Raw genomic sequence first — 17265 nt, forward strand, 5'->3', positions numbered from 1 at the left:
CCTGGGTCAAATCAAAAGCCAAGCTTTCGGTTAAACTTGTCCCGGATTGTCCGTATTTTCCAGTTATGTAATTTTAAACTTTCGGCATCTGCTACTATTTAGACAACAAAACCAATGAGGACATACCCAACAAAAGTTAGCAGAAGTCTTGCTAGCATCCAGTCATGTGTAACGTTGCAGCTCGCCTTGTTTTTTTTTCACGGCTGCGTGTTCTTGGCTGTAACTTTATGTTGCAGATTTATGCAGTGTTTTCCGTTAGAAGCTATCAGTGTTCTAGGGCATTCTACAAAAGCTTGAATTTCCACATAGCAAGTTTGAGAAGCTCTGTTGAGCTTTGTGCAGAGATTTTGATCTCCAGAGATGCCTTGTGCAAGGTTTTGACAGTCGTAAGTAATTTGTTTAAGTAAACGACAAGGGATGGAAACCAAGATAGAGAAGCACTGAGGAATGCTATTAATTCCTAAAATCTAAAATCTTAAACTGTGAGAGGGTAGCAATTACTTAAGCATGAACAGCAACAGCAAATCACTGTAGGAGAGTTTCACACCCGCAATCATTCAGTAAAAGGCTTCGTCCTCGTATACTTTTGTTGTTTTGTTTTGTTTACAGGTATCTCATTAAATCCCTGCTTAAAATAGGCATCATCCATATTGCCTGCATAGCCTTGGCAGGACTTGGAGGCAGAAGGACTGGATAAGGCACGCTGACCTTGAATTAAACGCCTGTCTTCTGCAGGCAGCCTGCCCAGTTTTTAAAGATTGAGCTTCCAGGCGTGTTCGCTAATTATAGATCGAGGAAGCCCTAACAGAGGCAGAAACGCTGGGAGGGCATCTCTGACCAGCTCTCCGTGGAAGGCATCCATTCATGGAGGAGAAAAAAATCACACCAAAGAAAACATCTACTTCACTTTATAATGTAAATTCTAAAAATTTCATCAGCGACATGCTGCCGTTCTCATGTGTAAGAGGTGGCTGACCAGAACACATATATTAAGAGCTGTGGTTTGAGTTTTTTCTGTTCTTGACGTGTCATTTTTAGCCTGTTCTCTACATGTTTTTGAAAGCAGCTGTCTGGAATTAAGAATGTAGTCTGTAATTTGAGAGGTAACCTATTTAAAGATTTTTAATTTGGGAATTAGAGTTCAAGAACTAATTGGACCATCTTTTTCTTCTATATTATTAGGAAAGGACACTTTCTTTATGATGTCCTTTGAAGCACAGAACGTTTTATTTTTTAACTTTTTCTTTTGTCCCTTGTGCTTTTGCCATCACATCTAAGAAGCCATTGCCTAATGTAAGATCATGGAGATACCCTATTGTTTTCTTCAAAGAGCTTTATAGTTTTAGATCGTACATGTAGGAAATGGCCTATTTCGAGTTAGTTTTTATATGTGGTGTGAAGTAGGAGTCCCACTTCATTCATTTGCAAGGACGTCCAGCTGTCCCAGATCTGTTTCTTAAAAACATCATTTCTGTCCTCCACTGAACTGTGTTGGCGCCCTTGTCTAAGAGCAATTGGCCGATTGGTCGTATTTGTATAAGGGTTTGTTTCTGAAGTGAGTTCTGTCCTGTTCATCTGTGTGTCTGTGTGCCGGTTGCACTGTCTTGATTCCCGTAGCTCTGTACTAAGTTTTGAAATCAGGAAATGTGACTCTTCCAGTTTTTTTCAAGATTGTTTGGCAGTTACAGGTCTTTGGAATTTCTAGCATTGACCTGTCAATTTCTGCAAAGAGGGCAGCTGGGATTTTGATGAAGTTTGTAATAACTCTGCAGGCCGCTCTGAGGAGTATTGTCATCCTAACAACATTAAGTATTCTGATCTGTGAGCAGGAACGGTGTTTCCTTTCATTTAGGTCTTTGGTTTATTTCAGTAATGTTTTATAGTTAAAACAGTATTCAGATACAAAGTTATGTAGTTGTGTTAAATTTATTCCCTAAATATTTTTTGATGAAACTGTAGTTTGAATTGTTTTCTTAATTTCATTTTTATGTTGTTTGTTGCTAGTATATAGAAATACATGCCCTGGCTGATGTGGCTCAGTGGATGGAGCACCAGCCTGAGAACCAAAGGGTTGCCAGTTCAATTACTAGTCAGGGCACACGCCTGGGTTGCGGGCCAGGTCCCCAGTAGGGGGGCACTCAAGAGGCAACCACACATTGATGTTTCCCTCTTCCTCCCTCCCTTCCTTTCTCTAAAAAATAATAATAATATAGTTGATGTTTGTATATTAATCCTGTACCCTGTAACCTGGCTGAATTTGTTTACTAGTTTTAATAGTTTTTTAGTGAATTCCTTATGATTTTCTATATACAAGATCGTGTCATCTGCAAATAGAGGTAATTTTACTTCTTTTCCAGTATAGGTGCCTTTTATTTTATTTATTGATTTTTTCCCCTCTAATTGCACTGGCTAGAATCCCCAGTACAGTGTTTCGTGGAAGTGGCAAGAGCAGACATCCTTGCTTTTTTCCTGATCTTAAAGCAAAAGCATTAACTCTTTCACCATTAGTATGCTATTAGCTGTTTTTCATAGATGCCCTTCACCAGGTTGGCAAGTTTCCGTATATTCCTAGATGGCTGAGTGCTCTTACCATGAAAGAGTGCTGGATTTCAAGTTAATTCCGGCCTCAGAATGAGTTGGGAAGTGTTCCCTTTTCTTCTATCTTCTGGAACAGTTTGTGAAGAATTGTTACTGATTCTTGTTTAAATATTTGGTAGAATTCACCCAGATCATCTGATCATAGGCTTTTTTTCTGTGTGGGTGGTTTTTAAATTACTAATTCATTTTCTCTCATTCTCATTCATTATAAAGCTGTTCAGATTTTAAAATTTCTTCTTGAGTCAGTTTTGGTAGTTTGTGTCCTTGGATGATTTGTCCATTTCATCTCAGTTGTCTGATTTGTTGGTGTACAGTTGATCACAGGGTTACTTATAATTCTTTTTATTTCTGTAAGGTAAGTAGAGATACTTATTCATAGATTTCTAACTAGTAAGTTACTTTAATCTCTCAAAGAAATGAATCCTTAAATTTGGCAGCCTTTTTAAGGATAAGAATACAAAGAAACAGAAAAGCAAAAAATTATTGAGTCCCTTATTCTTATTGCTAACAGTGAGTAAGCCACATCAACATTAATTAGTGTTGAGACAGAGCCTTGGGAGAAAAATGATGTTAGGAGTGAATAGCCTTCTGCTATTCAGCACTGTCCAGAGAAATCTCTCTGGGTTAAGAAATCCTTTTCCTCTCAACTCGTGGGCTTCCTATGACCTTGAGCAGAAACACCTGACCTAATTGTCCAACTTTCCGTCCGAGAGTGGAGCCACCACCACCACTTGCAAAGCACCAGATACTCATTTTTCATTGCCCTGCCTCAGCAGTTCAGAAACCTTATGTAGGTCAGATCTCGTTATTCTGAACTCCAAAGGGCTGGCCAAATTTGGGGTGGTGTACTTTTCCCTTGTTTTTAAGTTTCCTTTTACAGACTTCCCAATTTATAAAATGGGTCAAAACACACCCTTTTATTTTTTAGAATGTAAAGTCCTGACTGCAGGGGAATTTCAAACTAAAATAGTGTAGTACTCACCCAGGCGACATGCAGCGTTCTAAGCATGAAATGCCTGAGCATGGAAGAGACGGTTTTCCTTTGTGAAAGTGTAGGGAACGAAAGATTGCTACGTTGAGGATCCCCACTCTGGCCAGGTACATTCCCATCCTAACCCTCTTTTTACCCTTTGGCCAAAGACACTGCTCATGTATAATTTTTCTTTTTCATGAAAACCTCTCTGTGTCTTAATAAAACATTTAGGTTCCCATTATAGACATTTATTATAACAGCACTTTGGGGAGGCTACTTACTGCTCAACTAAAAGAGAAATTGTTAGAATTAAGTAATGCGAGACATTAAATAGAAATAAATGTGCAATCTACTAAGTTTAAAACATTGTAGCCAGTGTTTTATTGTAGATGTTGTAGACAAATCATATATATATATATCTTTTTAGACAATATTCTGTATTTTGAAAGAGAAGTTCGCATGTAAAAAGAGAAAGGTCACTGAAACAGCTGTCAGCATCCAGAACAAAAAAAAATTGTAAAGCCTGACGAGCTATCGTCAAGGAAATCAGCAGTGCGCAGCCCCAAATTACTGGTTGTGAGCGCTGTAAACAATAGGATTTCTCACATGGAAAAGGCAGTTGAAGGCCTAGGAGGTGGCTGCCAGGAACACCGCTGCCTGGGAGAAGACCGGCAGAGTGTCTGCAGACCAGCAGGGTCACCTTATACTACCTCCCCTCTGAACATGGGGAGATGGCGGCAGGAGAGTAAGAAACCAGGAGCGGCGTCTCCTCTGTCAGAAAGAGGCAGGGGCTAGATCGTTCCCTTCGGTCCTCCTTTTTATTTTAAAAATGTTCAGACCTGCAAGAAGAAGCTGTAGAAGAGTACAGTCTGTATACTTCCCCCGGGGTTCACCAGTAGAAACCATACTTGCTTTCTTTCGCCTGCTCCTGCACCAAGTTCAGGCTGTCGAAATGCGGGAACCAAACAGAATGAGATGGAGGGGGAGACCTGGATTCTTGTACTAACCTTTGTACTGCGTGTTACAAGCTTTGTCTCCGTGTTTGTATTTTTATCTTGTTTATGTGGTTTTACACAGGAACAAGTTGGAATGTTTATGTTGAGTATCTGTTGTTTTTATCTAAAATTCTAGGTTTTACTTCACTTTTAAGATTGGCTCTTCCCACATCTTAAGCATTTTTAATCTATTTTATTTCTTCTCGGTGATTATATTTAGACACTAGAATTTTTAGATACATGTATTTTATGCATAATCAATTTTGTCAACACATTTTTAATAATTTACCCCTTATCATTAGTTTTAAACCCCATCTTTTTCATATACCAGATTGCACACAAGGATTTGTTTCTGTAATGGTACCGTGCACGCAGGTGTTGGGTGAAGTTTTTAAGTCACTAACAGAACTTTTGTATCTACTTCCTTCCAACCTGGCCAGTTTAGCTGTGGGGATTCGTGCTCTAAGTCTGAGGTAGCGTGCTTGTGCGCACAGGGAGACCTCCGTTTTGACTGGGAGGAACCCCACTTGGGGCGGGGCGCGTGCAGAGGCACAGAGACGGGGCGGAGTAGGTCCCTGTCGAGGAGCGTCGGGTGTGTGAGGGAAATGCCAAGAAATGGGCTCAGCGCGGGAAGCAGCAGCTTCTGGTCCTGTGGACTGGAGCCGAAAACGAACAGATGCTCTGAACCTTTCCTTTTCTCCTTAGTACTGGATGAACGAGTACACCTCGCCCATTGGAATTGGAGTTTTTCATTCAGGAATTGAAGTGTATGGCAGAGGTACGTGCACACACACTCTAAGTCCACTCTCCGAAGGGGTTTGCCTTTAAGGGGTTGCAGAGTCCTTGCTGTCGCTCTTCCTTTTCGTTTCTTAGCTGCTTCCATAACCTACTGCAGAGAAGCACATCATTTTTCCATATTTATTTATACCATATTTTGGAAAAATGCCTAAAGTTGAATGTATATGGGCAGAAAGTACCAAAGTATATGGGTGTACGTTTACCTAGTTATCTTTTATTCTAATACTGTATCTTTAAAAAACATTTTGCTTTTGACATTGTTATACCCTTAGAGTTTTGCTCTAATATGGAGTTCCTAAGAAACCTTACACTTTGAAAAATAATATGACTAAAAATGATAATTTTGGTTGGAGAAGGGTTGGTTCTAGAGAGTGTCAAACTTGAAATACCAATTTCCTGAGGGAATTTCAGCCACTTGTTTCTGTAGACCTGGAAGTATACAGTTCAAACGTTTAAAAATATCACCGAGCCAGTCCTGCCCTTGATCACACCTAGCCTTTTGCTGGAGGATGAGGGCCTTTGTCACTCATTAACTCAGCTCTTCTTACTCCCCGCTGCCCTTCGTCACAAAGAACGGGACGGGCCGCTCACACCCAGCACCCTGCTCTCAGTGGCGCTCTGTTCTCATTCCCGCTCTTGGTGAAGATGATTCGCTCCTGACGGAGCTGTAAGCAGTAATGGTGTGTGTCAAACAGATCGCATTGCCAGTTTCACCAGGGTTATAAACACATTATTTTGAATCATAAACTCACCCTGTAGCAGAGGTGGATGCCTTTAACTGCCTCGTGCAGGCAGGGTTTGTGACCCCGTGGAGTATGTGACTGCCATTCCCTCGGTTACCCCGAAGGCTGCATGGCAGCTTTGGCAATGACAAAGAAAAGGCTCGTTTACGTAAGTGTATCAGTGTGGTGTTTTTCATGTCCCCTTTTTGTGCTGCACATTTTTGGGTGCTTCTAGGTGTGGTGCTGTTGCATGTAACACGTGGGCTCTGAAGATCTGCTGTTCAGGTTCCGTTTTACTGGAAAGGCTGCATCTACCAAACATTTCCAGCTAAGCAGTGGGGCTTCTGCTGAAAGTTTCAGTAGTTGGAGTGTTGCTGCCAGTGGGGTTCCAGGATGGGGTTTGCTCCCTTGTTTGACTCGGCTTCTGCCAAGTTGTGTGCATTCCTTTTCATCCAAATCTGTGCGGTGTGTTACCGCTTTCAAGTGCCACGGGGTTTTGAGCCACGTGACCATGCTCCTTGGAGGCAGGTAAGAGCATGTGGCATTTCTCCACTCCCCTGTTGGAGAAGCCAAAGCTTGAACCTGCCCACAGTCACCCTGCTAGTAATTAATGGAACTAGGGGTTGAACCCAGGTGTTCCTACATGCTAGTCCCTTGCTCTTTTATCTGCCTGATCGTTGTTGCCTTTCATAAAATGATTTAGGAATAATTAGAAGCATGGTACAAAATGTATCTGTATCAGCTTGGCAAAGCTAGGGCAAAATACAGGGTGGGGCAGAAGTAGGTTTACGGTTGTTCCTGTGGAAAATAACACGTGAATGAATAAATAATAACACCAGAATACACTCCATGTTTCATGTACTCACCACTGTAAACCCTCTTTTGTCCCACCCTGGACGTGTCTGAAAGGGAATGATGCTTCTTGAATGAAAGAATAAACAGCTTTATGACTTTCCTTACTATACTTGACAGAGTTAAAAATCTAAATACAGCCTTTCCATGGCCAACCTGATCGTCTACAGTGTTTTATAAGATTCTCATTAAAAAAATGTTTTAATGCATATTTCAAAATCGGATGTTAAACACCTTTTTGTCACCTACATCATTACTTTTTTCTGAAAGGTGGGAATTAAAACTTAGTATATATCAGTTCTTTCCCATGCTTTGTCCTAAGACCTTTTAATATTTAATAAATTTTAAGTGATGAGATTAATTTAAACATTTGTTTGGAATTACTTAAATAAGCCCACTAAGACTTGCCCCTGGAGTACCCGAACACCCACATCAGAACCATGGATGGAAGTCTTCATCCCGACCTGCTCAGCCCGAGCGGACATCCCCTGTAGTGCAGGGGTTCCCTCCCAGCTGGGGGTTCGTGCTAGAGAGCGTGTGGGAGCAGGTGTGCATATTAAATTGGCAGTTTTTCTTTTTAATTTTTGTTTATTGAACTTAGAGGTGGGGAGAGTGACAGAGACATCGATTTGTTGTTCCACTCACACATTCATTGGTTGATTCTTATACATTCCCTGCCGGGGGATTGAACCCTCAACCTTGGAGTATCGGGACAACGCTCCAACCACCTCACTACCTGGCCAGGGCAGTTTATTTTTTCTCGAACGGGAGAATGGAATTCAGTTTTTCAGGTTTGCTAACGTTTCAAAGAAAAACCAGGCGTTCAGCCCAGAAACTATGAAAATTCATTGTTATTAGACATATTTTCCAGTAAAGTACGAGTGTGAAATTTGATCACTGGAATTTAGAAAGTGGCCAAGTGCTGAACTGACCACCTGCTTAGTTTGGCAGGGTAGGTAGGCAGAGAGACCGTATGTACGATTGAGTGTTAGTCACTCTCCTGTCGCCAGCAAAAACAAGGTCAGCACTACCGCTGAGTGTCTCCCCTTGTCAGAGGTTCCAGGCCTGCGGCATCACCTCTTCTGTACGAGTAATGGCTAAATGAGATGTTTGTGAAAACATGAATGAACGGAAAAATATTTAGATGGTATCATTATTATCCTCATCATTTATTAAAGCTAATTCAGCATTCTGGTTAAATTTTGTGTAATACTAAAAATCATGAGTTTTCTCTTTTCAGAATTTGCTTATGGTGGCCATCCTTACCCCTTTTCTGGAATATTTGAAATTTCCCCAGGAAATGCTTCTGAACTAGGAGAAACATTTAAATTTAAGTAAGTAGGGAGGATAATTTTTATTACACTGTTTTAGGTGCCACAGCTTGTTTTCAGACATAGAGATTGCATCCTGCAAGTTACAATCTAGGGAGTCAAGCTGTCTCTTTAATGTTGCTTTAGTTGCCGACATTCTATCTTACAATCACATCTGTCTCAGCTGTTGTGTGAAGATGGGACTTGGCCACATAGAGTGCCTGAAATAACTGAGTCTCTTGCTTTCATTCGAGACCCACGTAAGGTGTTCGGTGTACTTTAACAATGTTTTTACCTCAGTATAACTCAGGCTCTGCTTTAGAAAACACTCCTATCTCTGATTGTTGCTACCCCCCAACCTCCTGTTTGGGAGAGGTGGAGGCAAGTTTTATTGCAACGTACCTAACAGCATTATTAAAAATCTCATCATTTTCCCAATGAAAGGGACACTTGATAAATTTCAGTTAATTAAGCAGTTGATTAGCCGAGAATCTGTTGTAAAGGCACCTGTATTACATGTATTGATAAACCTGAAATGTGTGGATATGAGTGTACTCTGGAGCCTTATGGGTAGTAAATAGCACTGAACATCTGAATGCTAGTAAACAAATTTCCATTCCTTAATTAAGGTTTATATTTAAAGTAATGTTTAGAACCTTAGTTTGAAGGAGCTTCAAAGAAACTTCTGGGCTTATAATAGTTAACTTGCCAAAAAGTAGTGAAAAGTAGTGAAAGGAGGTTATGGCATCGAAATTCAGTATAAGGCCACACACGTTTATCGCTAGTGTGTCTGTGGTTCCCTTAGCCCGGCGATTTTTGCTGCCACTTTTTAACACGTGCTCGACTACTGAGTCCCGGGCACCGACTGACCTCTTCCCCTTAGATTGTCAGAGGGACAAATGACAGCAGCCAACCCCACAATAGCTGTCAGATCTGCAAAAGCACATTTTTGGTGTGCCGCAGAGTTTTACCGATCAGTGTCTGTGTGCCGTGCAGTGAGCGAGGCTGGAGGGGCTGCCTCGGCCTGTCGGTGATTTGGCGCGTTTACCCGCAGGAGCGCCGCACGAGGCCGCCCTGAGTCCACCCCTCAGGTCCCCCTGTAGTCACGACGGCGAGACAGAAGAGTTTTCTGAGGATTTTCAGCTTTCTTGGCTGCCGTACTGGATCTGACTAAAATTCTACATGCTTCTGAATAGTGTCTGTTATTACATTTCCAGAGTAGTAGTTGGGTGAGGGAGCTGCTTTGGGGGTGGTTTTTATTTATTCCCCCCAAGAGAATTTGGCCAGCCACTGATGGCAAGTGTAATTAAACAGGAATATTGGCACCATGGAGCTGGTTTTCTAGTAGTGTAGCTGCTTACACAGTAGTTGTAAAAACAACTGTGATGTTGCATTTTTAATGTAAGAACATACTGTTTTATAGAGAAAATGACTTCTGCATTTGAATTATTGAGAAGTGGTGTGTTTAAAAGTTTATTGCAGAAAAACAGAAACTAAAATAACTAGCATTTTTAAAGTGTCTCATTTCCCTTTAGTTCCGTTACAGTAACCCCGCTTTGTCACATCTTGAGTCATGACATCCCTGGAAATAAGCGAAGCTTAAACGTGCGTTTTACAAATACCTAAACCTCACACGGCTGTGTTTTCTTCTTTCTTTTCTTTAAGAGAAGCTGTTGTTTTAGGGAGCACCGACTTCCTAGAAGATGATATAGAAAAGATTGTAGAAGAACTGGGAAAAGAATACAAAGGCAATGCCTATCATTTAATGCACAAAAACTGCAATCATTTTTCTTCAGCTTTATCAGAGGTAAATTAAATTTTATCCTAAAAGTTCATCAAGTAAATAATATTTACTGGTATACTTGCTATCGTACTGCATTTAGTTGATTCCTTTTTTCCTGGGTCTTCGTGTTCAAAATACGGTGTTATATTTCTTACCCTTGCATGAATGACTTTTCTGAAATTGGTGGCATTAGAGTCGGCACAGCTTTAAACTGGGATGATACCCATGCCTCGGCTGTGGGTACAGAGTGAATACAAATGCCTGTCTCTTCTTATTCTCATTCATTTTATTACAACCTGAAACGCTCACTTGAAAGAACTTAATGCCTGAGAGACTTCTGCTTTCTAGCCAGTCATATTTCTATACCCCACATTTTAGTTGCCAACTTGAAACTTTTTTCCATGCTCTTGCTCGTGAATAAGTAATTCATTTCTCCTGTCTTGAAATTCAATTCTGCCGGCTTATCACACAGGCACTTACTTGCCTCCCCAATTCTTGAGTCGTAAGCGGAAGACCAAAAAGTAGATCAGAATTACAGGACCTTGAAAAAGAAAATGGAAGGAAGAAAGCAGAAGATGATCAAGTAAGGTCTAGAGAAGTAAATGGCGTTGGAACAGCTTCCCGGCTTCCTGAGTCTGAGCAGCTGGGGCGGCGGCAGGAACTGGGGGCTGCTGCCTCGGTGACCTGCCCGCAGGGAGGCTGGGCCCCTGGCCCTTTGCACCTCCCCGTGGCTTCCCTGGCACAGCTCTCAAACAGTTCTGGGGCAGACCTGCGCGGTGCTTCTCAAAGTATGTTTTGAGAACCACCGGCACCACGTAGGACTCGGTGAGATGTCGCCTGTGCCCCACTGCAGGCGCACTGAGTCGGGTACTCGGTGTCCCACGGTCCCCAGGTGCTTCCCCTGAACGGGAAAGGTGGAGAAGCACCACCATCTGACGGTGCGCTGAATCCAGGGAGGTGGCCTGGGCGACCTTCAGAGGAGAAGGAAGGTGGGTCAGAGCTTACATCGATAAGGAGTGCAAAAACAGGCGGCTCCTGGTTCACGGGACTCTGCTGTAGGCTGATCAAGTGACTGCCCCGGGGGCTGAGATGAAGGCTGCTTCCCGGGAAGCACAGGGAGGGATGTGTGGAGGAAGGCAGACTGCTAATCAAACCAGGACTCGGGAAGTAGAGGGGGGAGTGCCTGCTCACTGGTCCGCAGTGTCTGTCACATAATAAACCTGATGTTCCTGGTCACGCTTCTGTGGTTTGCCTTCTTCCGGGCACGTGTCCCTTGACGTGTCTTGGGTGTAAAGTGCAATGTAGTACTTGTCTGTCGGGGTGTTTTGTGAGTAGACTGATGGGAATGGTATCACATAAGATCAGTAACCATTGGGGCATAAGGTTAAACCTTTTGGGAGAAAAGTTAACATTGCTTCATTACAGGTGTCAGCTTATTTACGTATTAGCTACTTTGGGGACATAAGACACTTTGAAACTCTTTCCTAAGTCATCGGCGAAGACGGGAGATGGTGCCTCTCCATCCCATGGTCATAATCTTTGACAGGTCGGAGGCACAAATGCCAGAGGGACAGTGGAACACGGGGTCAGTTGAGCCCAGAGTGGTCTGCAGAAGGAAAGAGGGTAACAAGGGTGGAATGAGTCTTGTAAAGGGCCCAGTTCTTACTGTCCGAAGTAGGAAAGGGGTCCCACAGGGGGTCCCTCCTGACCCTCATTTCTGTGTCTGTTGTCCCTAGTAGAGGCTTCATCAGGGTCCCAGAGCCAGCCAGCTCTCATCTGGCAGATGCTTCTCTCCAGACCAGTGTGAGCTCTTTGGGAGACCTGGGCCAAGGACAGGTGCGAGGGGGTAGAATGAGCACCAGGGCAGACGGGGCGATGGAGACTGGAGGGAGGTGGAGAGAGCCCCTGAAAAAGGAGAACTCACAGGCAGGAAAGCACCCAGACCAACTGCTCTTGTGGCCTGGAGCTCCTGTGGCTCCACCACCACCTGTATTTCTGAGTCTTTCCTGCTCTGGTGTTCAGAGTACTTCCGCACCTGTCTCACAGCAGTTGCAAGGATCAAAGAAAGGAAGGATCCAAGTGGAATTAGCTCAGTTTTGTAGACATGAAAAGTAAGCGACCTGATGAGGTTCTTCAGAAAGGAAGGGATGGAGCTGACAGTAGGGACCCCAGGCTACCAAGGTAGGGAGCTGCTTATTAGCAGAGGCCTGAAGTCATCCCAGAGGCTAGTGTGCCTGGCTTTTCTGAACATTCCCCTCCCCTCCCCTCCACGGCAGTGGGCCGATCACCTTAACCTCTTCCCTAATCGAGCACTTCTCCTCCTGCAGATTCTCTGTGGGAAAGAGATTCCTCGCTGGATCAATCGGCTTGCCTACTTCAGCTCCTGTATCCCCTTCCTGCAGAGCTGCCTCCCGAAGGAGTGGCTCACGCCCGCAGCGCTGCAGTCCAGCGTGAGCCAGGAGCTCCAGGAGGAGCTGGAGGAGGCGGAGGACGCCGTGGCCTCGGCTGCTGTGGCCAGTGCGGCCGCAGGCCCCAGGCCCGGGCGCCACACCAAACTCTGACTGTCTCCAAAGCCACATATTCAGAACTGTTTCTGGCAGTTGAATATCACTAGCGGAAAGGAAAAGAGTAAGCGTCCTTTGGATGTTTTGTACTTGGAAGATGGCTCTCCCCCCAAATCCCAGTTTTTCAGCTCAGGATTATATTTGTAATCAAATCACTCGGCGCAGGAGGGGGAACTTTGTATGAAGCTGCCCTCTGGTTTTTTAAACCCACTTGTACATTTGGATTTACTTCTTCCGTTTTATACAAGCTCTGCTAAGTTACGTTTACAGTATTTTGTATCGCTGTTTACAAATCTCGCATGGACTCCTGCCGCCGTGAACGAAGAGAATCTTCATGTCTTTGGACGTCAGGCAGGTAATCTTTGTACACTTCTGACAGTTGCCAGAGTTACGGCATAAATAATAGGCACACAAAAAGTACTTAGGTGGTTGTCGTCATCCTCACCTGCTTGACAGTTGTCCTTTAGTTTGTGTTTGTTTTTGTTACGGTTTTGGTACCCGGATGCAGCCGGGCGAAGGAGCACACTCCCAGCCAGAGGGCCCGGGACCTCCGTCTGCTGCGCGGTGGCCGCGCTCGGGGCGGTTCCTGTTAGCACTGCACTCCCTCCTGCTCCGCGCAGAGCAGCACGTCCCGTGGTCCCCCCCCACCCCCCCGCCCGGCGGCTGCTGTCACTCCCAACACCCGTCCACCTAGGCAAGGGGCGTGTACATTCTTGTGTCCGTCTGGCTGGGGTGCCTCTGACTCTGTGACGAAGATGTTTTTCGTTGAAGATACTCTTGCTAGTAACTGACGAGTGGTTTCGCACATGTGTTGGGGGTGGGGCTTCGTTTTTGTTTGAATACATGTCGATACGCTCCCTGCACAGGATTTGGTTGATGGGTAGGAACATCCTAAGTGGTAGCCTTCTGAGTAGCGGGATGAGTTGACACTCAACTGCTTTGAACTATTCAGGCTGCCTTTTATACTAGACCTTGAAAACTAGTCGAAAGTAACACACTCCAAGAAGGTAATTGTTTGATATTTTACGCATTTTACGTACCACATCAGAAATAGCATGTGGAGTTTGTTAGTCTGTTATGGGAGTGGTTTCACCTCATAATAGATAGGCTAGTCTCATTGACCTCTTGTGTAAAAATCACGTTTTTCTATCCTAAAATTCATCTTTTTCTGTTCTCTCAAACGTGTGTCTCTTACATGACATAACTCTAAGAATGGAATTGTCACCACAGATAAGTCCCCACTAGCGAGGACGCTTGTCTGCTGGAGTCTGTTCCCAGTTTGACCGTTGGATGTAAGAGTCAAGTCATCACATGCCCAGCTCAGTTCTTCTGCCTTAAGAATGAATGTCCTACGTAAAATATTGGATGCAGTGTATAAATTACCCAAGGCAGTGACTTCAGCTTTTATATATATGGTTAGTTTTAAATCATCTACTTTTATTTAAACTTCTAGGTTGGATTGTTAGTGCTTTTTCTCTTTGTAAAGATACATAACTTTTAGTAAACTACATTTTTAACTTTTCCATAAACTGATTTTTGATTCATTTTATCAACGTAAGCACACCTTGTTCATCAGGAAAATAAACCTTGAGTTGTAGGTGTTGACCTGAGGAAAATGAAGCCACTTAACCTACTTGTGCGTTGACTGTTCTGGAGAGGAAAGCCTTCACACGTTACGCTCGGCCCTCTGGGGGCGGCGCGCTGGTTTCGAGAGCTGTGAGAGGAAGGAGAAGAGTGTACGGCTTTCATGGGCAGTTGACTTGGTTCAGGTCTCACGTGAGATTAGAATAAAACACAGAGTCTAGCAGTCGATCTGTTCACTCAAAGAAGAGTCCTGTCGCCAGAACCCAGGTTAGTGAAAAGTATTTGATGCAGTTTGCTTAGGATTTTTTAAAATAATGTGGTAGATTACAGTTTTCTCTGATTCACTCACCTATCCAATGGCTCGCATCCGGGCTGCTGCCCGTGGAGGAGCGGCGTGCATCGGACCCTCGTTGGGGAGAAGCCACGACACCCCGACTGTGTGTGTTGGGAACCCAGCGCCGCGGCACACAGGGCCCTCTGGGGTTTTGTTGTGTTTGCTGTGATCTGCCCCATCTGGAGTTTACACCTAGTGCAAGGGGTCCTCGTAGAAATCAGCTGTGGCCCAAGGCCAATTACCATAGTAACAGTCAGCAGATAAAATCCTGGACTTGAGATTGATTACAGCTAATTGTACTCAAGGTTGAGAAATAAACATCTTTATGTGAAGTAATCTTACTTATGTAAATCAGTTCCTCCTCCACAGTTCAAAACCGAGGATGGGTCTCATTCACTAGCACTTAGCCAGCTTTCCCTTGCCCTCGGAGGAGGAGAACCCCACTGTCAGCCTGGTCTCTGTTGAGGAAAATCTGGTCCTTTAGCTACATCTGATGCAATGGAGTCAGACGCTGTCTTTGTAGTGACCAGGTGAAGCACGTTTCTGGTGGCGGGTTGGACAGCGATGCAGTGTTAGAGGGCTAGATGCTGCTGGTTTCTGCTGTTCCAGATGCTCTTGGGTTTGTTTTCTCTAAAACCAAGAAGGGGGCGTGGGCTCCAGGCCAGTGGCCTGTGGAGTCAGGCAGGCGGTGACGCTCTGACCCCCGGCAGCAGGCACGGCGCTGTCACCAGCACTTGCACAGGTTCGGCCAAGGACGGCATCGTGTGCCCGCGGCGCGCCGGCCCTGCAGCGGCTGCGGGACTCTGCCCACGGCTTCTCCCCGCCCCCAGACGGGCAGAAACACACTTGCTGCCCCAGGGTTCGTATCTCCGTGTCCTCCCGTGGCTCTGTGTCTGTCGGGCACGCTGCGGTTCCGATGCATGCCCCGTTTTCTTCACTGATTACGTTTAAGAGACTTGGGTTTTGTCGGCAAGCTGGCCACACTGCCGTTGTGCCCGCTCCTGCGGTGTGGCCTTAGAGGGCGGCTCCGCTGCTAGACCGGCCTCGTCTGCTCTGCACGCGCCTTCGCTGTTGGAAAGGCGTCACAGCTGTTGACCGTGAACCTGCGGGCGATTCCGTGTGAAGCCGAGTGCGGATGTCCTGTCATTCATAGTGTTTCTATAAAAAGTACCAGGAATCTTCCCTTTTGCTACCTTGGTATAGCATCAGGCTATCATGTTGACAACATTGAAATACATCGATTTATTAAAAATACTTTTGTAACAAAAGTTTTAAGAGTGCTTTCTGACCTCCAGGAAATGGCAGCTGTCATGTTCTTTGTGTTGGGGGTGGGAGGTCTCTGAAACTCAACACGCCCATCCGCTCTGCTGCAGCGATGCAGAGACGTGCCCAGCCCACTCCCTCACGAATTTATTTCTCTTGTAGTCACATGTGCGTCATCTCACAGGCGCTCCTCTGGAGCTCAAGTCCACGGGCCAACTCCTTAGCTGCCTAGGAGAGCATGCCCACGCCCCCTCAGAGGTGGAGGTAGGGCTGGGGAAGGGAGGAAATGCCTTCTCCCCACCAGCAGTGTGGGGGACACCTGCAGAGGAATAGCCCCCCACTGTGCGCCCCCACTGTCCCCCACCCTGAAGCAGCAGTCTCCAGGAAACTGGGTGGCTGGCCCCTCCTTCCCTGCAGACCTGTGCGGCTTGGACCCAGCACCTCCACCCACCCTCCCCTTTCTGTCCCAGTGGCCCTCGTGCTGATTTCAGTGGTTCTCCTGAGTTAAGTATTGCTAAACCAACAGCAGGGGTCTCCTAAGTAGGATGATCTCGCCTCAAGAACGGGAGACAAAAGGGGACTTCCCCCCATTCTAAACAGGTTCCTGATATTGACGGATTATAGTAAATTGGTCACGGATTCAGATCTGACCTGGTCTTCAGTGCAGATACACTGAGGGACAACAGTTTTTTTCTCTCCATTATTATCTGCTCCTGAGGTTCACCTTAGCCAGATATTGGCCCTCGAAGTTGGCAGAAGTCTGTTCTAATAAAGGGAATGGCTTCGTGCGTTACTTTTCCAGAGGTGAATCAGTGGCCTTGCTTCCTTATGGCCACTAACTGACCTCTGAGCCCAGACAGCCGCTAAGCCTCACCGGGAGGGAAAGGCAGGAGCTGGAGACCCACCGGGAGTCTCCAGGGTTCCTCTGGCTTCGCTCTTCTCCTCTGGATCTAGTTTTTCAGACTCCCGAGTCGCACCCACGAGCCTCGGTCCTGAAGTTGCTTCACACCAAGGAGAAAAGTAGAGCTCGCTCATGCTGCTGGGTGAAGACCTCGGCGTCCCACTTACGTTTGTGTCTCTTCTGTGTTTAATCCCCGGTCGTTGCACAGACTGGGACCGATAACCACCCTCTTCCTGCGGGTGTTTGAGAAGAGAGTCCGGTCCCGAGGGGTGCACACAGGGCAGAGCCAGCTTCCTTCGCTAAAAACACCGAGAGGCCGGGGTTCAAATGCATGCTCCACCCCCAAAATCCATGTCCTCTCACTCACACGGGGCTGGGTTGTGTTCATTTCTTGCCTTTGGTCAGAAAAACCAAACCAGGGCTCCCGGGACGGATGGGGTGGGACCTCGGGCCTCCGCCTCCACACAGCCAGCACCCGTCTCAGCCCCCGCCTCAGCCCCCGGCAGGCTCGGGGCCACCGGGCCGGGCCGCATGTACTGGGCCTTCGTCCAGCAAGGGGCCCGGGCCGCACCCCGCCGGAACAGCTGC

The 17265-nt window shown here is 45.6% G+C and overlaps 1 protein-coding gene across 2 annotated transcripts in view; it reads left to right on the forward strand.

Moving 5' to 3' along the window:
• DESI2 (desumoylating isopeptidase 2) overlaps positions 1 to 15781 on the forward strand; it is a 32050-nt gene extending 16269 nt beyond the window's left edge. The window contains exons 2-5 of one of the 2 annotated variants that reach the window (XM_045861273.1): positions 5272 to 5344; positions 8179 to 8272; positions 9914 to 10055; positions 12359 to 15781. In XM_045861273.1, the coding sequence (XP_045717229.1) occupies positions 5272 to 5344; positions 8179 to 8272; positions 9914 to 10055; positions 12359 to 12592 (543 nt within the window). In that variant the 3' untranslated portion in view covers positions 12593 to 15781. The remainder of the gene's footprint in view (positions 1 to 5271; positions 5345 to 8178; positions 8273 to 9913; positions 10056 to 12358) is intronic. The other variant, XM_045861283.1, reaches the window with a different exon arrangement.
• Positions 15782 to 17265: the final 1484 nt, after the last annotated feature.

This window comes from Phyllostomus hastatus, unplaced genomic scaffold, assembly GCF_019186645.2.
Source record: "Phyllostomus hastatus isolate PE091 unplaced genomic scaffold, TTU_PhHast_1.1 phas_contig_148, whole genome shotgun sequence".
Taxonomy (NCBI): Eukaryota; Metazoa; Chordata; class Mammalia; order Chiroptera; family Phyllostomidae; genus Phyllostomus; species Phyllostomus hastatus.